Below are 24,301 nucleotides of genomic sequence, written 5' to 3' on the forward strand. Positions count from 1 at the left end.
CACAGCCATCAAAAGTACTAATGAAAGTAGTTAGTTAGTTTTTTTTTTTTTTTTTGCTTTTTGCTTTTTGTTTTTTGTTGTTTTTTATTGTTGTTTTTTTTGTTTTTGTCCTTGTTTTTTGCTTTTTGTATTTGTTGTTGTTTTTTTAGTTTAAACCACTGACTCCATACACAGTAGGCATTTCTACCCTCCTTAATTATTCAACTAAAAACATTTCGGAAAAATCTACCAAGATGTTCATTAGTTATGCCTAGGCGGAAGCTGAATTCTATACATAACAACCATATACAAGCACTCTTTAACTTGCAAAAAAAAGCATCTCTTTGGTTTAAACCCTTAGATATTCATATATTCATTCTTTATATTGCTCTTGTGAATATAACAACTTTCAATAATGCTGAAACATAACATAAATCCATAACTCATTTCAAAATATTTAGACATTCAGAACATGAATTTTCGAGGAGCAAAATGTGATCATAACCTAATTTATCATCAACAGACGTCATGAAACAATCTTCAGAAACCAATCTAAGGACTTCCTTGAGTGTATCTAAAACGAGAGATTTATCCATTATCCATAAACTAAAACATATTTCGTCATGGCACAAACGGGGTTTGAAGACTCAATATTACGAGGGAGCAGTAAATGAGGAGGTTCACACTCTCCTAACTATTTGAAAGTGTGGATCTTATAAAAGCTACATAACCTACAAATTGGAGAGTTTGGAAAGTACTCCTGTGGAGGAGTATCAGTTATAGAATTTCCGTTTAAAGCTACCATGAAAATGCTTGAAAAAATTCTCTATTGGTACACCATACCTTAACCAATCAGAAATCTCACCATCTCGGCAAAGTTTTTTTCCCATTCTTCAATATATCTATGCACATTATCCGCTCGAAAATAATTGGGATTTCTAAATGGCAGTATATCAATATCAAATACATCTCAGTAATTTTCACTTTATCAGGCTAAAAATTGGAATAGATTTCCCAATCGTCAATATCAGGAAGAAATATATGCTTTTTAACTTCTCTCTGGTAAATATAAAACAAATCAAAGAAAAAAAAAATTTACAAAAGAGATAAATTACAGACAAAAATGTTCTCCAACTCCATTCCGTGTGACCATGAAGCCACTAGAGGATTAGACCCTCTTGAAAAAGAAGCTAGAAAACAAAAACGAAACTATTTTTAAGAAAATAAACATTCGACGTACATGACTAAATTACTTTTTCCTATTTGGGCATTGACTTCCAAAATGATCTTTAGATCGACAAATATAGCACACATTTCTCAAGTCTCCACGCGGCCTTGGACCTGGCCTATTAAAATCTGCACTAAATGGAGCTAAAACATCGGAGCCATACCAGGGTAAGGGTGTTCCAATGGAGCCGGAAAGTACAAAGGAGGTAGAAAATCCTAAAGTCGTCATTATCAGGAGATTTTGATTCCCGACTTTGTTTTCACCCATTCCGCAACAGCAGCGGAAATAGTTTTGTCTTCACTAGAACCTAATAACTTTAAGCACAACGATCAAATATCAGGGTTATTCTCACACTACCTGCAAGTTTGTAGAGCCTTACTAAACGATTCTGTATCTCCATGCCCTGCATGTTAAAATGTTATTCATATCTGAATAATCTTTCTAGAGAAAACGATTCATATGAAGTATAGGACCTCGTTCTCAAGCAATACTCTGTTTAAAAATATATTTATACAAAGCAAATTTCTTCAGCAATAACATATCAATTTTAAAACGAAATTTATTGATAGGTGTTCAGGCTAGGAATGCAAAAAGGTAGTAAATTTTAAGCGCTTCCCATATTTACAAATATTTGTTCCCATAACTTGAAAAATACTTGGATTAATAAGCTAGTTCTTTCTAACCACAAATTAATTTCAAACCAACTGTCAGCAAAATTAGTGACGTGACCCATATTCGTCCCATTATATACCTTAAACCGAAACTACCGAGGTAAAAAAGAGCCAATAAAAAAAGCTAAAGAAAAGTAAGAAGTAAACCCAAAAGGCTAACCAGACTCCTAAAATACCCAGTAAAAAAGGAAATTTGCCACGCGAAAAAAAAAGTGTGTGAGCGTTGATAGTAAATGACTGTCCTCTTCAACTGCAGCTCGAGAAGTGATTAAGGTGTGTTCGCTTACTTCTCGTGTGACGTCACATAGGATATATACACTCCTTGAGACGATTAGTTTTCCGGCACTCAAGATACCCAAACGCACGCTAAACGCTCACCAAACGCACAATAAACGAACGCTTCTATCGTGCGTTTAAGCGAACGCTCCCATCGTGTGTTTCAACGCACGATAGTCGAATGCTCATATAGAGGAATAATATAGTGATTTAAAATGGGAAACAATTCGTTTGGGGAAAAATGAATTTGAAGTGTCAACATATTGCGAAACACGAAGTTCCTATGAAGTGACTTCAATGGTAAGAGCTTTTCTACATGATCATGTTAAGGTTTATATTTATTTATAACTGGTATGAAATAAATCATTGCTTCAGCACGATGAATGTGAAATCAGTGTTTAATGAAGCCATTTACATTAAAAGTCCAAATTAATTAGATTGTTTACATTAATTAATTAAAATTTCACGTTTTCTTATTATTATAAGAAACAGTTATTGTTATAGGATGTTTGTTTTTGCTCATTTAAGTCCAACAACATTTTTTATTTATGATTGTAAATAGACCATTTGTGAAATGGATTAATATGACTGTAATGATGCAGTAATTCATGACTGGAAAGGAAATGAGTATCAAACGGTGTTGTTGTGTTAAGACTACGGAGGTAATAATATGTCTGTCAATATCGTCAGTACTAGTGTTTGTAATATTGTGATATAAAGGGTTTCATAATGAAAACGAAAAATGAAAAGTAAGTGTTTGCATTTATGCTTCAACAAATATAACGAACACGAGTGAGGCCTCGTTTATTCCATCTTTTAAAAAGTTTTATAGCCACTTCATTTAACCATTGACACTTTCTAAAAGAAACGCAATTGATTGCATTGAAAGGTGTATTTAAACCAGTGTTTTTCGTCATTTCTTAATCAATACTAATATTGAGTTCCAAGTCGATATATACACATATATTGAACTATCGACTATTAAATATTTTTAAGGTGTCAACTGCAGTTCCTGCTTTTACTGGTATCAATTATTCCTTCTTTTGGAGTTGATTCAGGGGAAAATGCTGGCGATTTATCATCAAAAAGAGATGTTCCAAGTTTTGAGTATAAACCATTTCGTAGCAGTTTTCCTTATTATGAATCATCGGGAATCTCTAGGAAAATAATGGCGACTACTGATAATTGGAGTGACAACATTTTGTTGGACGACCATCCTAATGGATTGAAAAGTGTGTCACCAAAACGTTGTGTTAACAGAAAAATTAATGTAGAATATAAAGATAGAATTAAAAGAAAAACCCAACTTATGAACAGATCATACCGCTTCAAAGCGCACAATTTTTCTATGTTTCTTAGTGAACTGAAACGGAGGCTAGCAAAAATGTATACACAGAATAGTTTTTTAAGGAATGGTATAAACACCGGAAGGCATAAACAAAAGTTTAAAGATTTAAATGAACAAACAAACCATAGTCGAGGCAAAGTTGACAGTACAAATTACATAAAAAGTAAAATGTGGAATACGATTCCAATGCAACGGAATGAATTCAATAAAATCGCCATGAAGAATAATCTAAAAGAACCAAGCGTACTTAAACCGCTTAATAAATCTACAATATTAACCGACTCCATCGTCATATCGAAAAGTTGTGCTGATTCATGCAGAAATGAAATAAATAGCCATACCAATTCAAATAGAAATTACGCACCAATTTCGGTATACAAGTTAAAAAAGCACAGGGGCAAAACACGCATGGTACCAAATGCCTTCTCGGGTACAAAGGGTATATCTAACGAACCAAATATGTCAAAACTTTCGAAAAAATCAACTACAAGAGTAGATAACAACTCCAGAGTAATCTGGATCAGCAAACAATTCTTTGACGAGAAGCAAACCTTTCTGAACCCGAATGATGCTATAGCAACGCCCGGTGATCTGTTGGGGTTAGATAGGTCGAATGTGCTGTTAAAAACAATCAATTCTACGAAAAAGGAAAAAATGCAAAGGACATCTGATTCAGAAGCTCAATTGGATACACTAAATAAAACACCACTTTTAGGAAATCTTCAATTATCGAAACAAAGTAAGTATATATTAAATCAAGAAATGAATTTTATTAGAAAACCATTTATTAAAAGTCGTCTGATTTGGAGTATGAAAAATAGCAACGCTGCTACAGTCAGTTTGGAAAAACAGGCAATAAAAACTTTACATGGTTTAAATAGATCGACCCAAACATTACGTAAGAAAGAAAAACATTTGAGTAAATTCTCGCGGAGGCAAGGTAAGTTCAAAAATTCTAGATTGGAAATGAATAGAAAAAAATACAACAATGACAAGATAACATTGCATTCAGGTTTTGAATCATTTAAGAATTTTTCGGAAGTAAGCAATGATTCAAACAACAACGAAAAATTTACTGATACATCTACGAATTGGTTTCAACTAGTAAGACGAAACACTACTGTTTTACCCATTAAAATTACAAATGGCAAGAATGGAAAAATGCCTGCTGATATTTCTTCCGATCAGGCAATGCAAGGATTCAATTCATCAATGGTAAGAAAGCTCTCATTGCCTAAATCTTCACTTAGTCACATCACTTTCAACCAAAATTGGAATATACACAAAAAGGACAATCCATATGTTATTGTGGTATCACCTAAAGCGATAAATTCAGATACTTTGGGTAATGTAACAAACAAACATCAACGAGATGGAACCAAAATACTATCAAGTCTAAACAAACTGCACGAACGATTGCAATTTGCATGGAAGAATCGTAAGAAGACATATGTTCCAGCATACAAACGTCGTAAGAACATGGAAGAACACTCCTTTACAAAGGCAAAAACAAAGTGGCTATCTTTTAATGATAGTATAAGCGATAGTAAGCGTTCTAGGAAATTTATAGACATTCAAAATGAAGAAACATCACTAGCATTTAAGGATTCTACTATTTCTGCACACAGACTGTTTAATGGAAAGAAAATTCGAAATACAAAAAAAGTAATATTAAAAAAGAATTCCAGTTTAGACTTTAAACCACTGCCAAAAAATAGTCACTTAAAATTTTTAGTAGCTGATGGTCATGGAGGTAAAATGGGAGAACCCTCACTCTACTCAAAACCAGCGATCTCACTTAAATCGTTGCGGTCAGATGTTACGCGTAACACATTAATTAATGGTCATATTATTACCACTAATGCTAAAAGTTTGTTGAATAAAGCTATAACTGTAATGAAATCTAAACCTTCTAATAAAGGAGGCAGTAGAATACCAGCAAACTCGTTGTTTCACATCCATAAAATACGTACTAAAACTAATATAGTACACGAACCCGTTCGTACTACAAATAGAAAAGAATTTGACTTACCATAAAACAATATTGAGACCTTCAAGTTATCCTGGAAGTGAATTAAGAATTAGAAATAAAACAACCTTATCAACAAATAGTGGCCGGCGTTAATTTTCCAAACTACAGCGACAGGGCTAATTAAATTATTGCGACAATCAAGTAGAAATGCTATTTCGCAAAAACACAGGAAGCAACTACAGTAAGCCTTAAGTATCCATCAATTTCGTAGGCCCACTTAATCTCGGAATTCGAGACTTAACTAAATAAGAACCATTCGAAATTAAAGAACATCTCAAAAAGGTTTGAGACGACTACGAAGAAGTGTGTTTTTCATGAAAAAATATGTGGTACCTAGGACAAGACAAACTTTTAAACAGTAATCCAGTACCTTGGACATTTTAGGTATACATTAATGGTGAATAAAATTTATATTATAGACCTCTCAAAATTTTCATTCTAATATGCAATATTCTTTGTTTGCAACAATATAGAACCTGCATTGTCATCTCTAACTATCAATGTTTAAACAGTGGATGAGCAGAACTATTTAAATTAAGCCATGTATCTGTAACTGGAAGCTAATTGTAACACAGCTTACTTTTGTGCTGCTGTGTTTAAACATTGTTGATTTTTTATAAAAGTAAATATTGAGTCAAACTAAAAGAAGTGTTGCTCATTTGCTTTTGTTACTTTGTATGTATGATTTTAGTTACTTTATGTTCTTTGTTGTGTATGTCTGTTTTCCATGTCTGGTCTTTGTCCCTGGATTGCATTCTTTTGATTACCGCTATAACCTTGGTTCCCTAGATTACTCTTTGAAAGATAATACGTCATCTATATAGCGGAAACTGAGATTAAAGGATCTAGCTAAACGATATTCTTTCTTTCGGATCAGATCAGCTATAAAGTCAACCTCATAAGAGTGAAGGGAAAGGGAAAGGTCAGTAAGTAGAGGAGCACAATTTTGTTTCATTTTGAATTCCGACCGTTCGTTGAAAAATGCGTCCACCACACTGGACAGATATGTTGTCGATTAAAAATTTCAGCATTTTGTAAACATCTTTTTCTGTATATTTGAAAGATGATTTGGAATATTTCTTACAAAGTATGATGAATCTCTACTAAGAACTATCTATTTGTATCTAGGTGTACCATCTTTTTTATAAAAACAACGATGTATAATGTTTTGAAGTCGGAATTTTAACCGGGTATGGGGAATAGAAGTATATCTCGCTATTTTTTATTCGTTATTTTCATATATTTTTCCTTGCCATTTCGCTGTTTTGAATATTTTTTTTAATTCGCTTTTAATTCAAACATGCCCAAATTCATGTTATTAAAATGTAGATGTGAACTTCGAGTGACAACATTTTTTCGATTGACCTTTTTTTCAGTTGGCAGATTGGCTTGTGGAACATGACCGATATATGTGTCTGGGATTGTGGACCAAGATTAACCCAAATATAGGTTTTGATACAGTCTTTTAAACAACAGTGAAATACAGTAGGGTTTGAGAAAATGTCTGATATATCAGTATTTAATACGGATATTGTGAAAAACACCAACATTGTTCCTCAGAATTCTAATTTTCTTTCATTATGTATCTGTAGGATGGTGCGTAAGATTCTTTTTTGGGACACCATGTTTCTTTTTATTTCTTATTGAGTTGAAGAGTCGCCTAGAATGTTTGGCAAGGTTTGAGAAACGACAGTTCACGAATTTTGTCAGATTTAAATGTTTCCGAAATTACTATTAGGAGGATTTTTTAAATATCAAATAAGTAAAAACCCATACTTTCGCTTCGTTTAAAATATAAAAAAAAAATTTTCTAAATAAACGTGTGTTGATCAAGTTCAAGTTCTCAAGAGAAGAATAGATATCTGTGCTCAATGTAAACTAATTTTGTGGTAAGTTGATCGCCATCAAATAAGGTATGGCTCAAATAACAGATGTCCATCGATGAAAGTAGGTTCAGATAACATATATTGTCCATCGAATAAAGTAGGCGTAGATAACAGATATTGTTCGTTGAATAAAGTATGGCCAAGATAACAAATATTGTCCAACAAAACTATTGCGTTTTGTTATACTCAAACATTAAATACCACACACAGCAGTACCTAAACATTGTAATATTGTATCACGCATTTTTATAATTGAATAAATCATTTCAGTACTTCTATCTAAATGCACACTTGCAGTGTGATTTTGGACAGAATGGACATGTGTCTTGGCACCATTTATCCATACCTGAAACTTTTCTAAACAATGCTGTAGGTATACAATGTTTGTGTTTCATTCTTTTGTGTTTATCGTTATGACGTTGTAGAGAATTGATAGCATTCAGTGATGTAATTGTCTCGCCAGAGTCATGAAGGTCTTCACTCTCGTGTATTCCTATATCAGCACAATTATAAAATTGTTCTTGTGGACCACATCCCAGACAGCAACCGTCTTTATTACACTCCCAACTGTTTCCTGCAAAATGTAGAAAATCCTAGTGTTGAAGTACTCCAGTGAGGAAGATATACTGCCCTAAACTAAATTAGATTTATTTTGAATATTGTAACATCTCTCCCAAGAGGCTATGTGATTTATTGACATAAGGTCGTCATTACATTTTTTTAAAACTTTTTCTCCTCTGATGATACAGGACATAACTTACTTAAATTTGGATTGTTCTTAAGGATGACCTGCGCAAAGTTAATGCTTCTATATTTGAAAAGACATGACCGCTGTTACTAAATATAACCCATAGGTTTCGCCTACATATTATAAGACGTTTTAAAGGCTCTTATTAGTTTTTTTCTTTAAAAATCTTCTCCTCTGAAACTACCTGATCTAATGGAACTTAGTTTGAATGTTTCTTAGGGTGTCTTGTCGAGAACTTATTTTTGATCTGTTTACAAACGTGGCTGCTGTTAACAGGGCCGTAGCCAGGTTCTCTGAATGGAGGTGCGAACTGATCACTGATAAGCAATTTTACTTGGTTATTTGGTATGATTTCTTTTTAACTACAGGCTAAGATATAAATCAAAGTGTTTTTTTTTTCCAAAAGGCGTTGCGATCGCACCCATCGAACGCCATGGCTACGGCCTTGCTGTTACTAAAAAGAACATAGGTGTCCACCATCAATTTTCTGCAAATGTCTCAAAAACCATTAGGTATAGACATATTCTGGCGGATTATAGCGAAATTATCGTGAAATTCTGTTGACCCATGTTGGCGCTATTGCCCCTTTTTAATTTGTATTTTTGCTATTTTCTTATTATTATTGCTATTTTCCTTCTGAATGTATCGATCTTGGTATAAGTATTCCTAATGGCATTCTTCCCAGAAACTGATGGTACGTTGTCAAGATTACACATTGAGAAGCAAAATAAAAAAAAATAGAAACGAAATACAAATAAAATTTTGAATCATCAGTATTGTGTGGATGTGTGGTTTTCGTAGAGATGAAAGCGCTGATCTCGTTGTAAATAATAAATCTTTTTTTTAGAAATACAGAAAGAACAAAGTGCCATCTGCGGATTATGATTAGCGTCTTTAAAAGTTTTTTTTTTTAAATACTTATAAATATCTCGTGACTATCGAGTTTCATTGTCATCAGCGCTTTGATTACTTTTGATTTTGTATGTGAAATGATTTAAAATATATATGTTTAAATTTGTCCCAACTACATGTACCTTACAAATAACGTACCTGTATTATATTTCCATTGCAAAACACACCGATTACACAGAATTCCATTCGGTAACTGTAATTTAATATCAATATTGCCTGACATTCTTCCAATAAAGTATTTACTTTCTCCTCTGTTGGTCTTTAAAACGTACCTCTTCAGACATGTTTCAAGAAGCTCATCATCCTTGTCACGCGGGCAAAGCTTAAACTCAAACCATCCACCGTGATTGGACGTTATTCTGACTGTTACTATAATAATAGATCCTGATGAATAATTTCTTGTAATAAATTCGGTCGCAAAATAACCTCCAACCTCGTGGTCCCTTACGTCATCATAAGCGTCGCCACATACTCCACAGCGTCCCTCATTAACATACCACTGTCGCTGTTCACAATTGATAAAGAACCGACATTCATTAGTCTATTTCATGTATAAAGTTTAATAATAGAATCAGTGACGTAGTACCATGGGCTTAACAAGCAAGTTTTTTTAATGCGACAAATGCAAAAAAATGAAAAAAAAAACAAAAAAATATTACGGACGATTGCATAATTAACACGAGTGCGTAGAAATAAGTGAGTTATCCTTTCCAACATTGATAAGAACTTTTATTCCTAGTACTATATTCAGTATGCTATATCCAGATCGTGATTTTCATTCATAGAACAGTCGTTTTCAGAACTGTCTTTCTATAACACTTCTTTTCATGAAGTGCCTTATACATAATGATGCTAGCTAGGTCACTTTAAATAATTTGAATAGATGTCAATACAGGATTAGAAAGGCTGTTTATTACAATATATAAATGTATAGTCCATATATTGTGAAAGCATGCTCTCTAATTTTTATTGAGCAAATAAAATATGTTTAAATGAAGGGATGTTTTGTAATGTTCAATTGACATCTGTATATATTCAAACGAGTTGACGTCACATGACTTAGGTATTGACCTGAATATTCAAATGACTTTTACAATATCAAGGCATACGCATATATAGAAATATATAAAATGGAAGTTACATTAAGCATAATAGGGAAGTTTTTGTTTATTGAGATAAAGTTCTGAAAAGTTCCAGAGTTCGTATGTACTAGAGAAAAGTGTATGCAGCAGAAAAGTTAAAAAATTTTGAAAAATGAAGTTCAATTTTTTTGTTTCGAAGATTAAGGAAAAAATTTTTAACCTATGAAGTGATAGAAAGTTTAAAGCTATTTGTTAATTTACTGTTAATTACATTTCAACGGATAATCGTCAGCCAATCTCTTTTCTTCTTATTACAAGCTATAACATTCAGTTACTAGATTTGATTTGTTCTGTAAGGGAAACGTTTGCTCAAAACTCATGAGACAATCAACCCTTAGCACACGGCTTTTTGTTTATATTTACATCAAATATTCAAATAGCTGTTCCAATATACAAACCGACAAAATTACATTTAAATATTTAAAATTACATGTAAAATTGCATAAGCGTCATGGAATGTCTTAGATCTGTTGAGATACAATTCTCAAAAATTTTTCAGAGTTCGTATGCACTATGGAAACATAATGCAGTTGAAAAAATAATAATTTCGAAAAATGGTTTTATAACTCAAACGGACATTCAACATGGTTTGATAGATTACCTAAAGAAGTTCATGAGGTGATTTTCACTTAATGAAGGGAATAGTGCTGCGGACAGGTATAAAAAGTGCTTTAGTTTTCGAATTTAAGGGGCCTAGAGGGTATACGGCTATATCATATGTCAACGTAAAGATAAATCAATGTAGGTTTTGAATATCTTATTTATCAAAGTGAAAAACGGTAAAATTTTCTGCTATTTTGCATTAATTAGAGGAGGGGTCAATCGACCGCAGTACACTTTGATAAGTAATTTAAGTGAAATCGTTCATTGTAGGTATCGGAAAACAGGTAACATGTAAAGGTCCCATATATAGAATTTCAAAAATGTAAAAAATGTTAAAAAAAAAAGTCTTTTTGAGAGGTAAAAAAATCTTAGAAGTTTTTATTGCGTCTGAACTTCTTTCGTCATTTTGCGTTAGAATTTTTACAAAGAATCTGGTTTGTTTTTATCAACTCGTTTAGAATAATCCGTTCAGAGCAGTGGCCTATCCAGATGGGTGCATGGCACTGGCACTCCCCTTTTTTATTGGAAAATTTGTCGTTTTTATGTGTCAAATGGACAAACAAAAACCGGTAAATAATATCCTTGCACACACACACACACACACCCTTTTCTAAGGGACCCCGGCTAGCACCCTCCTTTTCACAGTGTGGATCTGCCACTCTAGAGGATATTGTATTACAAGCATCAGCCTGGCGCACAGTTAAACATCATAAGAAATAAATATTGTGACAACATGCATGTACATGTTTGTACATGCCTCCATGCAAAGTTCAAAATTCACAGTTTATATATTGTTAAATTTATTACGAAATCCAGCCTCATCATGAACCCCCGAGTCGCATTTATGGTTTGAGAATCCCTGATTCATGGTTAAATCTTTAACGTTTTATTTGAAGTCCAAGCATATAAAGACAAACGCAACAACAAAAAATATGTATGATTTTTGTATGTACAAAAATAAATCTCAAAACCTTAAGTCTGTTCATCAAAACGTAAGGTAGACTAGATACTTTACATATATCACTCTTAATACAACAGTCCGGAAACTAGACAATTTGTCCGGAAACGATTCCGTATTATACAATTTTAGTACAATAAATAGTTTAATCATCTGAAAATTTGCAGCTTTAAACTCATTTTGTAAAGCTCATGTTGCAGATCGAGTCGAGAACGTTGTGTTTATTTTATTTGTTATTCAGTAAAGAATACTTAGATATACATGTACATTGTAATATTCTACGGTATCTTATTATCTCTTAATCATTGAAAATGCATTAAAATGCAACCAATTTTAGGGGCATTTTTGTTCTGTGATTAAATAGTCAACTTTCGTCGGAAAAAAGTTCTTTTTTACATTTTACATGTTTCCCGATACCTACAATGAACGATTTCACTTAAATCACTTATCAAAGTGTATTGGGAACGATTGATATTTGACCCCTCCTCTAATTAATGCAAAAAGCGGAAAACTTCACCATTTTTCAGTCAGAAAAGAATGATATTCAAAAACTACATTGATTTATCTTTCAATTGATAGATGATATAGCCGTACAACCTCTAGGCCCATTAAAGTTCGAAAAAATTCTTAGCCGTCCGCAGCACTAGAAGACCAAATTTGTTCCCTAAATTCAACTATATTACTCGATATAATGCTATTTAGTATTTAGAGACCAAATTAACTGTAATTGTACATACCGTTTTACCGCCGCAGTTCAGTGCATTGTCATTATAGTTCGGAGGAAAATGATTTGGATAGAATCTCCATAGAGATGATCTTTGAGGTGGATCTAATAAAAACCCATGTCCATATATTGCGTGGACAAGTCCTAAAACAGCCACAGTTTTTACGATCATCATCCCGTTCTCCTATCCACATCACTAAATCTTTCTTCAGGGCCAGGCAAGAATGAAAGTTAGTATGTGATGAATGTCCACTGCACACTATATAGCTGACCCATAGCTTAGAGTGACAACTTGTACAGGCTGTAATTAATGTAAAGTTTAATGTTACATTTGAAGTACAAAGAAAAATATGGTTGAATCAGCTGCAACCTTATGATCAATTTATTTATTTTATGAAATGATAACACACGATTGTGTCTTTCCAAGACATGCTTTAAGTGATTAGTTTTGACTTCAAGTATCGCCTTAAAATATCATACACCACTGAAACCTTTTAATAAAAATAAAATCCTGCTTACATGTATATGAATAGAAAGACAAAACGTAGACGAATTTCTGAAGTTTATCTTAGCATCAGTAAATGATCGATTGATAGACAGTTCTATTTTGTCATGGTAGTTTTCATTTCAAAGAAAAAAGGCAAAATTTTTGGCGCATTTGAAAATTTCTGAAAGTTTCCTATATAAAATAATATACTTATCAATAATGTAAGACAAGATTGCAGTTATTACATCAAAAATATTAGCATCCATCATGAACTCGTCATTCTTTCCGCTATCGTTCTCTTCATAAGAGGTAAAGTATCTGAATCTGACATTTTTTAAAGCGAGTCGATCAAGGTGAACGGGGTGCTCCCATTGAAGTCAAGTCAAGTAACTTTTAAGTCGGTACATTCATATATAAAAACAGTATAACATAAGCTTGATAGAGATTTTAAAACCAACAAAAAACATGGTTACATACACGTATACACTCATATAAGCTAAACTTGAAGTAAAAACACGATTTCCTTGACCAGTGCATTCTACTTTTTAAGATAGCTTAGGTTATACATATACTTTAAGCTGTTGGCGTTTTTTTTTCTTGGGGTTTTGTACGTTTTTCGAAGTTCATTGAAAACTTCATCTAGACTTTTGATAATGTTAGCCATATTAACTAAAAGAACTTTTTGTTCGTGTCAATTGATTATCATATGGAGACTCAAACTACGCAATAATTAAAATAATTATAACCAGATTTTCATTGGTGTTCATAATATAATAGGTTTTTAAGTTTTGGTTTTTTTTTTAATCATTTATTTATTACATATTTCAGAATAACCAGAAACAAAGTGAGCCATAAAATACAGAGTTAGCATTAGTACATGTCTGTCTTAAAATTGGTAAAATATTTAAGAAAACCTTTTGTGCATATACGATTCATGATTTTTATCACGGGTTACGGCCGTTAGAAAGCTTAGGTAGAAGTTTAATAATCAAAGTACTCATGTACCGAATCAATTATATCGATTGTTACGCCTAAAATTATCGTCAAATTGCAAAAATTGGGATAACTTGATTTAATTTGAAAAAAAACCAGAATCGACTACAAACGTATCTAAATACAAGTTATTGTGACTCGCTTGTAGCCACTTACAAAAACAATACGTGGCATCTTACAGTGCCCCATTTAGTGTAATATTCAGGTTTGTTGTCTAATTACATGGAACAAGACAGAAATCTACCCAAGTTAAATTATCTCCCATTTCATTGTGATTTTCGTCTGTCGGGTAGGAAATGGCTACGATATGCCGTTGTTTGTTCTGAGACGGAAAATGATCGAATATGAACGACATCCACGTGTTGATGATAAATGACTGGTGAAAAGTGCTTTCTACATGTATGGTGAACAAGAAACGACAAGTGCAAATCGTACCGCTGTGACATCTATGGCAACACCGCCTGCACTAAGTCCAGCGCCCTAGACCACTCGGCCAGCTAGGCTATTTATATACTCGTACCGCTGTGACATCTATGGCAACACCACCTGCACTGTCCAGCGTCCTAGACCACTCGGCCAGCTAGGCTATTTATATGGCAACACCGCCTGCACTAAGTCCAGTGCCCTAGACCACTCGGCCAGCTAGGCTATTTGCCTGCACTAAGTCCAGCGCCCTAGACCACTCGGCCAGCTAGGCTATTTGCCTGCACTAAGTCCAGCGCCCTAGACCACTCGGCCAGCTAGGCACTAAGTCCAGCGCCCTAGATGTCACAGCGGTACGAGTTCGAGTCCCGCGGAGGGAACGACCAAAAATTTGCATCGCAAACTTTTAGCTTTACGGAAAGATTCATGTCTACACCGGATTAGGTTGATCTTAATAAAATTTTATAAAAGGGTAAAGAAAGGATTGTATTGATTTGGGGGTTTTGGAGGAATGTTGCGTAGTCCTCTGACCAACCAAAATTATGTCGCCATCAGGATGTTTCTCGGTGCCGCATCCTGTTCACTTTGTGCACATGTGTAGTGTAATTGCCTTTTCTAATGAAAAAAATCGGCATTGTTTTAAATTTCGTAAATCATAGAATTAGAGACAGTGTGATTGTTACACAAACATAAGAAATTCGGGACTGAAAGCGTGAGAAAGGAATTAAGAGTAAAACGTAAACTGAATTCAAAAGACAAAATGTATGGAATAACTTAATCATAAAGTCACAGACCAAGTGTTGTTTAACTGACAATTCAACAGATTTCAACAGAATCACGATAAAACAGATTTTTATGTAGTTTGCATATTTTGACGGAGAGAAAAAATCTGCGAATGGAAACGTTTTAAATAAAAGCCATGTTCAACACTACCACAGACACCTCAAAAGCAAGAATTAATCAAATTTTCAGATTTCGCGAATAAAATTCCTAGTAAATAGAGTGAAAATTGACTCAAATAATATTTGAGTAAATATCACTGATAGATGTATAATTGTAGTTAATCTATTTTGGTATTAAACCACTTTCCGATACATGTAACCTTGAACTTAATTGTTTTCAAGCTTATTGACGGGATTATACAGATAAACTTAGGTAAATGTATGTCATGTGTACATTGGCAAACCTTCAATGTCCCGACTCACTTAATTTTTTTTTTCATTATTACAGCTAGAAAAAATCCCAAATTTGGCACGTTGGTAGAAACAAGTTTGATGGACTTGTGTATTTTTCCCGAACACAAAGCGTGATCCAATTACGATTAAACGTACCCCCACTCAAAATTATTTCAATTAAAGATCAAGGCTTTATCTTAGTGTTATTTAATACTGTTTTTGTTGATGATTTTATGTTTACTAATAATTTTCCAAACTTCAATTGGAAATAATATTTTTTTTGTCTAAAAGTAACTTGTAAAGTCATTAGGAACGGCAATAAACAACATGATTCACTTCTCCGCCTCAACTAAATGAGAGCGCGAGTTCTATTGTTCTCGTCGCGGTCGATTTCTGCCTGGAACGCACAAACCTGTCCAACATCCTGCAATAATGAACTGCAAACTACTAATTGGCTTTCTCTAAATTTCAATTTAGCGACTGTCTATCAAATCATTATTCATTAAACACAATCGTCTACAGTGGCGGATTCAGGGAATCATCATAGGGGAAGGGGCCAAACGAAAAAAGTCCTTGAAGAACACCTTTTAATGTATGCATTTACACACACAAAACTTTGCCAAAATGAACAATAAATAGCCTGGAACCCCTTTCTTTATCGGCGTCACTGCCCCCTGTTTTGAAAATATTTGGATCCGCCCGCACGAAATGTGAAGACAGCTCTTTCGATTTGTATTCATCAACGGTACGTACCTCTCTTTATATTTTCTTTCTGTATTGATGACGATTTATAATCTTATAGGGGTTTCCCTCCTAGCTTAATATAAAATGGTTTATTACGTGTCTAACATTTATAGACACTTAAAAGACTGGTTTATTCGGGTGAATGTGTAGAACTGGTAAGAGGCCAGAGGTCAACTATTTTAATTGGAAACCAGATTAATCGACATTTTATTTATTTCGAACTAAGAATTGTTTATTGGTTTTGTTTATTCGCGTAAATAACACGGAATAAACCATGATATTTTAGAAATAATGGGACCTAACTATTTGCATCTGAACCTTACCGGGGTATGTCAGTGAAACTATTTTCCTGTGGCGGTGTACGAGATAGTTGCAGATGCTAACAGGCTTTACAAATATATAGGGTCTGGCGACTTCTATATCAATTCTGATCTTCGATCTAAATTGATAAAAATCAGACAGAAGGTGATTCATGCATATCAAAACCCGCCAAATTCACTTTGAACTAGATTTGACCTTTTAATGACAGCATATGTTTAAATTGTCCAAGACTATTTTGAATGATTGATTTTAACCCTGATATAACTTTTCATTTCGCATGTCTTTCTTTCTAGCGTTACTTTTGATTTTAAATGGTATTGTTAGGTGGACAATCGGGACTGTTTTATAGTGTTGCGGGTTATGGGGATTATCACCTGTCTAAACTTTCCAATCTATTATTGTAATGAATATTTCTGTTAATTGGTATTGTTGGTATGGGTCATTATTGATGCAATTCCGTTGTATATACATATTCATATTCCGTTGATTTTAATTGACGAATGACTTTATATGGAGACATGGGTCGTCTGCTCGTGCATTTATGTCTTAGTGATTTTCACTGTCGTGGTTCATTGTGGTTAGATGTATTTGAAAAATTAAAACGTTTGTTTTCGTTTCCGTTCATTCACCCGAAGGTTTCGAAGTCGAGTTACCTCTCTTTCAATAACAATGCTTTTTAACATTCACATTATTGTATTTCTCCGTCATGAGAACATTATGGGTCGGAGATCCCACATTGTCTTTACAATTCAATATCCATACGGGTAGCTTTGGTACGAGTCATCCTTTATAGAGCATTTATCGAAGACGATTCGGTAATCTTTCCGCTGTCTGTTTCTTCCTTCTAATTATTATGACATCTTCTACAGTGACGCCTTCAGATCCGTTCACTACCATTTCTCTTAAAATCTCATAATTGAGTTGTATTGAGTTTTTAACGTAATTCTTCATATTTACAACAGGCTGTCGTTCCGCCATCTTGTGGTTTGTTTAATTTGAAGGTATAGTTAATAGGGCAGCCCATTAGGAATTATTTTATCTTGTTTCCAGCTACTTCATTCGTCAGGTCTCCAAGGGTCGGTTTCCATTTTCCTTCTTTATTGTCGAATATTATTGAGTCAGTACCACAGTAGAGAGCACGGGATCCAAGCTGTTCCAAGAAGCTGAACAGTTTCAGTCGAGCCAGCCAGAGCCTGGTGTATGCAGCAAAGGCTACATGTTCGATTTGATGTTTGAACAAATTGTCCTTTGAACTTCCATGGTATTTCTACAAATTCATCTGTGACAAGGTTGATTTCAGTTACCTCGCTCTGATCGCTGGTTAACGTGTCGAAGTACTCAGTCGGTTCTGTTAGGTATTTTATTTGACACATGTTCGATCGCTGTCCGAATTTTCCCCAGAAGCTGTTCAATATGAGTTTTGCCAAGTTTCTCATACCGGGATTTTTCTTTATATTCTTGTACTCGATTAAAGTTCCCTCTTTTTCGTGGTAATCTTTGATGTATCTTTCTTTGTCTACTTCTGTCTTACACCATTCTAGCCAGTCACTCGGTTCTTGCTTGAGTTTTTGAAATGTATTCACATGATCCGTAAATAGACAACCGCTTTTGGTTTTGGGTTTGTATCTCTCTCTTTCTACAAAATGTCATACTTCATAGATCTTTGTAATCTCATATCCCATCTCCAGAGATTTCATTACTTCATCTGTTACACATTTTCCAGTTAATGCTCTTTCTTCGTCGTCGGTGTGGTAACAGTAGGTTTAATGGTTTTTAGCACACGTCCAGCATAGCGGAAACATCAGTTTGTTGCTGATTTTGACAGGAAGCACTGGCATGTAAAGTTCTCTGGGCGGCAGAATTTTGCATTTGATCAGTCCTTCGTAGTTCTCGATTCCGTTAAAATTTTCCGTAATAATTTCCGGGTGGCTTAGCGGTACTGTTTGGGTCTTGTTGATGAATGGATATAAGAAGATGACGTCATAGTAGCCGATCCGATCTTCTGATGCTTCATGATATAATTTAGAGGCTTCCGTTCGTCCCAAAAATATGCTTCAATAGGTTCGAAGGGGGCTCATACATTCTATGCATTCTACGTGTTTTTTTTAACTACGGGATCCTTTTTTTATTTCCTGGTCGAAGTCGTATTCCCATCTGCAAACATATTTGTATCACCGTTCTTCATTTTTTAATTGTATGTTGATGTAAATCGTTCATGGTCATATCGCTGACGGGATTCAACATATCTAAGGCATTAATGCCAGAAGAAGCCATTAAATTCGTAAAACCGTTCCATCTGCATATTTATCCAATCTATATGGTCCAATTTCTTGTTCTCCTCCATTCTGTGCATGTTGAATATTTATGCCTTTTGATTCTGGCATGTATTTGAGCTACTGCATGGCTTTAATCGAATGTTTATACTCGGGGAGATATCCGTGGGCTGGTATGAGTCCAATGGTCTCAGGTTTCAGAAATTTAGATCTGAATACGAGGTTACCGTTCGAGGCAATATTGATTCATTGAAAATTGATCCTCACAAATTTTCCGCTCGAGTGCACATTTTAATATAGAAAACCCCATAGAAAAGTTCATTAAAGTGGTCTGTAGTGCCACCCATTATTACTATTGCTTATTCATTTTGCAATATTGAAACCTCCTCTATTTGGTTTGATTTGGTTGGTTTCACTTGTATGGTTTTCTCAAAAGTACTGATCTAAATACAGAAAAGACTATTGTTACTAAAAATTATAGCATATGTGGACAAAAAAAAAAAAGATTGATGGGTGTTTTTTAGCTACCTAGGCACAGAGAACCCATTTGACCCAAAATGACTTCCAATAGCAAAAAAACTTCTTTTTATCGTACCAAATCACAACCAATGTGTATTTTTATAACACATCTTTTTAATTATTTCCATTATTCTTCTTTCATTTGAATAAAAAAAAATTATAGGAAATTCTAATGATAAGGTTGTCTAAATAGCTTTTTTTTCCACAAAAGCTCTATTGAAATACGAACAGGTAAGGGCAGATATTTTTGTTTTCTTCATATCCATATCATGTGACCTGTGCTCTGGTCAGAATTGAAACCCATATTTTTGGACTAATTTTGTTTTGATAAAAAGATATGTTACAAAATTGTCGACTTCTCGTCTCAGAATCTTAAAAAGATACATCACAGATTGAAAAAGTAGTAAAAATTAAATAATTAACTTTGTAGTTTTATATGGAAGCTGTTCGAACAATAATTTTGATTTGTCATGATAACATCGGCGTATGACAATCGTTCTAGTATGTTCTATAATCTGCTCAGGTAATGCAGCCAGGGGTAAAATATGTATTTACACTGTACATGGATAAAAAAGAACTTAACTTATATTTTGAAATAAAATCTTTAAATGATATTGTTTCAAAGACATCTGCAATCTCTCATAATAGAGAACGTTCTCATAGCGGTGATAACCCAGAATTTAAGATATCACGTAAGAATCACTGAGAGTATGCTTTCATTTATTTTTCAGGTTTAATATCGGGTTTATTAGTTTAAGCAAACCGTAACATGCGTGTAGCTCTGTTAATGTTTCTTACTCAACGATATGGACCCCACCTGCTTCCATAATGAGACTACACCAGGGTATTATCCCACTCTATCAATGGTAAGACTCCTCGATTGTATGTGACCCACCTGCTTCCATGATGAGACTAATCAATGGTATGTATCAAACACCGGCTTCCATGATGAGACTCCGGCAGGATATTACCCCACCTACTTTAATGATTTGATTACTCAAGGGTGAATCACTGCTTGCTTCCATGATGAGATACACCAGAGTATTTACCTAACACCTGCTTCCATGGTGGGACTACTCAAAAGGGTATATACGCAACACTTGTTTCAAAGATAAGACTACAATAAGGTAAATCACCATATACTTCAATCACAAGGCTACTCAAGGGTAAATCACCGCCTGATTCAGTGATGAGACTAAACCAGGGTATGTTCCCAACATCTGTTTCAATAATGAGGCTACACCAGGGTATGTACCAAACACCTGATTCAATGATAAGACTACTCAAGGGTAAATCACCGCCTGTTTCCATGATGAGACTACACCAAGGAATGTACAAAACACCTGCTTCAATGATGAGACTACACAAAAGTATTACCCACCAACTTCAATAATAAGACTTCTCAAGAGTAAATCATCGCCTGCTTCCATAATGATTTTACACCAGGATATGTATCCAACGCCTACTTCAATGATGGGACTACACATGGCTGTTACCCCAACTGCTTCCGTGACGAGACTACACCAGGGTATTACCCCACCTACTCCCATGATGGGACTACTCAAGGTAAATGACCACCTGCTTCCATGATGAGAGGGTATGTACCCAACACCTTCTTCAATGTTGAGACTACACTATAGTAGACCACCACCTACATGAATGATGAGACTACTTAAGGATATGTACCCAACACCTGCTTTCATGATTCCATGATAAAACTATGCAAGGATATGTATTGAACACCTGTTTCCATGATAACACTACACAGGGGTATTACTCCACCTTCTTCAATTCTTTAACTCAAGGGTTAATCATCGCCTGCTTTAATGATGAGATTACACCTGGGTATGTACCTAACACCTGTTTCAATGATGAGACTACTCATGGGTGTTACCCCACCTGCTTCCGTTATGATACTACACCAGTGAATTACCTCACCTACTTCCACAATAAAAAATACTCATGGGTAAATCACCACCTGCTTTCATAATGAGACTACTCAAGGGTATGTACCTAACACTTGGTTCAATAAGGGTATTTACCCAAGACCTGCTTCCATGATTAACCTCCACCGAGGTATGCACCCAACACCTAATTCAATGATAAGATTACTCAAGGGTAAATGACCACCTGCTTCCATGATGAGACTACACCATTGTATTACCTTACCTATATCAATGATAAGTCTACTCAAGGGTAAATCACCGCCTGCTCCAATAATGAGATTAAACCAGGGTTTGAACCCAACACTTGCTTCAGTGATGAAACTAGGCTAGGGTATTATTCCACCTACTTTAATGATGAGAATACACCAGGGTATAGCACAACTTACGTCCATGAGATCATTCTCCTTCATAGAATAGAGTTAAATGAATGCTTAAGAATACTTGCTTCGTTATTATAAGAAAAACAATCAAAGTATCCCAACCAATACTAAGACTTTAATTTTACCTTTTGAATTCAGGTAAGTTCTGTTTTTAGATATTTTACTCATTCTACGGCATGTTTTCAGACAAAATTCTCTTGTACAGTTTACACTGTTACAAAACGCATTCAAGTGATAATGGCATACAGGACAGAGTGATACATAAAAAACAAAATACTTGTTGCCTATATAAACATGACTCGACCTGGATAGGTGACATCAATAATTACTCATAAACACGTGTTTTTTTTCACCTAATGACATACTTTAAAAAATAATGATGCAAGTATCATCTCCGTTTTATAAACTATATAAAGTTTATTTATTTTAAGATATTTTATGAGCTTTTTTCACGTAAATAACCAGATTGTTCAGTAGCTTTACTTTCCATACAAGTAGCAAGGCCTTCGTCTTACTTTGGTATATATCTACTCCTTAGTTGTACAAGGTTTATATTAGTACAAACAAATAAATCATGGAATTTACCACCGATACTGTGTTATGTTTTTTTTAAAAACAAAATTAATTTTCTCCGTAAACATTCAACTGTTTTCTAAAAAGTATCAGTTGTTATTGATTAAATCAGCAATAATCAGTTATTATACCACTCCAGAAATGGACATCTGAACTTTAACATAAACGCCTTCTCAGGATAGCGATGCCCTTAAAATTGGTAACAGGGAACCGTAGTGAATTCTACTACTAATCCACTTTGACTAGTGACTTACCTGTAGCAGAACCGAGTTTAACGCAATGGCTTGATGTAATATTGGTTACATACTACTAATTCTACAAATTAGCTCTTAGAGCGCAAGCAAAAAATCCTACATAAGTTGTAGTGCGCTTGTGTAATGTTACTGTGGAAAAAGTGCTCATCAAATCTGCCCAAATTAATGAGACTGTTTTTGGCGGAGAATCACATTTTCTTTATTTCTACATAAAATGGTCACTGTAACTTACTGAATTTAATATTTCTATGAGATTTGCAAACACTTTTTTTGTGACATTCCCTTTCTATTTTTATCTTGTTGTTTTCTAAGAGCCGATGAGGTACTGTTAGGTTATAAATCCTCACATGATATATTCAGGGCTATTAGTGCAGCTTTTAGGAGATATTTAGTCTTCTTCAAGTTAAACTTAAGGTAGAAGCTCCATATCACATTAAACTTAGTGCAATTAGCATTGGAGCATATGGAAAATGACATTAGTGATTTGTAGCCTTTTCCACCAATTATAAACGCGGTTACTTGTCCATCAACTAGTTTATTTCCTTTGACTTCCAAACAATCATATTGGTAAGTCAATCAGTGATGCGATCACCAGGTCTCACCGACCCTACACTGTCCTGATAACGAATTTAAAGTGGATTTCATAGGATTAGTAGACGACTGATAAAAGTGAACAATATTTTACTTGTTTTGTGCTATTCTGGTTTTCCCTGTCAGTTCATGATAGTGGCGACAAATAGCCTATTCTTCTCATCTTTTTCCATTCTCAATTAAGAACGTCAGCTTAAAATATAACAGGAAATAGTCATTTGGTGGTACTACCCTTTATTCTTTACTCAGAAACTATCAGTCAGATTTGCATATCAAAATAATGCATGGTTCTGAAACTGTAATTTTAGTTTATTTAAAGTGGGTTGCAGTTACACATTCATAAATGTAATCGTTACAGGACTAGCATGAACCGTAGTACTGTCATACGAATAATAATGTCCGACCAATATGTACCATATAAAAAAAATAATCTTCCTTTCGAAAAAACCTCGGTGATATCAGGGTAGCTTGCTCACTTTGAGTCAATCGTTCTCGTCCCGAACTGCATGAAATATTTGCCCCATACTAATGTATAAAATGTAAACCAATAAATCTATCAATATAAACCATGTCTTCGTGGCGTAGTCTTAAGCTAATATAAAACAACTAATTATACTTGTAAAACTGTGAGCAAATTTTGCTTTTTGATGATACCCCTTCAGATACATACCCCTTTTAGACCAACCACTGCTCTTTCCGAATTCCGGTCATTAACTCTGGTCTCAATACACAAAATCGCATTATAACCTAACTGTCAAAACTGTGTCATCAAATTATCAAATTGTCAAATTATGGATATGTAATTGCACAAGGTGAACATAATCAAGGAACCCCAATAGTGTTTAAATTGGAAAGCCGGTAAAAGATAAAAGAAATAAAATAGAGATTATTGTTTATAGCAATTGACTGTCGTTAATTTAGAAAAAAAATTATGTCAATATGGATGGTACTCCCAAGAAGCGTAAAATTGGCGATGTTTTTCTTGTTAATATGCCGACTTCAAAAAGGTCTCGAAAGAGTAATCAAGGGAACCAAGGTTATAGCGGTAATCAAAAGAATGTAATCCAGGGACAAAAACAGACATACACAACAAAGAACATAAAGTAACTAAAATC

The 24,301-nt window shown here is 34.3% G+C and overlaps 2 protein-coding genes across 7 annotated transcripts in view; one reads left to right on the forward strand and one right to left on the reverse strand.

Annotated features, from left to right (window-relative positions):
* LOC148624062 (transmembrane protein 196-like) overlaps positions 1-24,301 on the forward strand; it is a 321,118-nt gene that overhangs the window by 95,960 nt on the left and 200,857 nt on the right. The window lies entirely within an intron of this gene.
* On the reverse strand, positions 7,308-23,251 carry LOC148624067 (uncharacterized). 6 transcript variants are annotated; one of them, XM_088566533.1, is made up of 4 exons: positions 22,828-23,251; positions 12,521-12,808; positions 9,219-9,585; positions 7,308-7,994 (listed from the first exon to the last, which is right to left on the reverse strand). In XM_088566533.1, the coding sequence occupies exons 2-4, from the start codon at positions 12,680-12,682 to the stop codon at positions 7,696-7,698; spliced, it is 828 nt and encodes a 275-aa protein (XP_088422659.1). In that variant the 5' UTR covers positions 12,683-12,808; positions 22,828-23,251; the 3' UTR covers positions 7,308-7,695. The 6 variants fall into 6 exon arrangements, with proteins under 6 accessions (XP_088422659.1, XP_088422656.1, XP_088422658.1 ...); XM_088566530.1 differs by having other exon boundaries at positions 22,596-23,251; XM_088566532.1 differs by lacking the exon at positions 22,828-23,251 and adding an exon at positions 21,775-21,797.

This window comes from Perna viridis, chromosome 2 (genome assembly GCF_037379345.1).
Source record: "Perna viridis isolate PV_CMFRI_1.1 ecotype Kerala chromosome 2, ASM3737934v1, whole genome shotgun sequence".
NCBI classification, from domain to species: domain Eukaryota; kingdom Metazoa; phylum Mollusca; class Bivalvia; order Mytilida; family Mytilidae; genus Perna; species Perna viridis.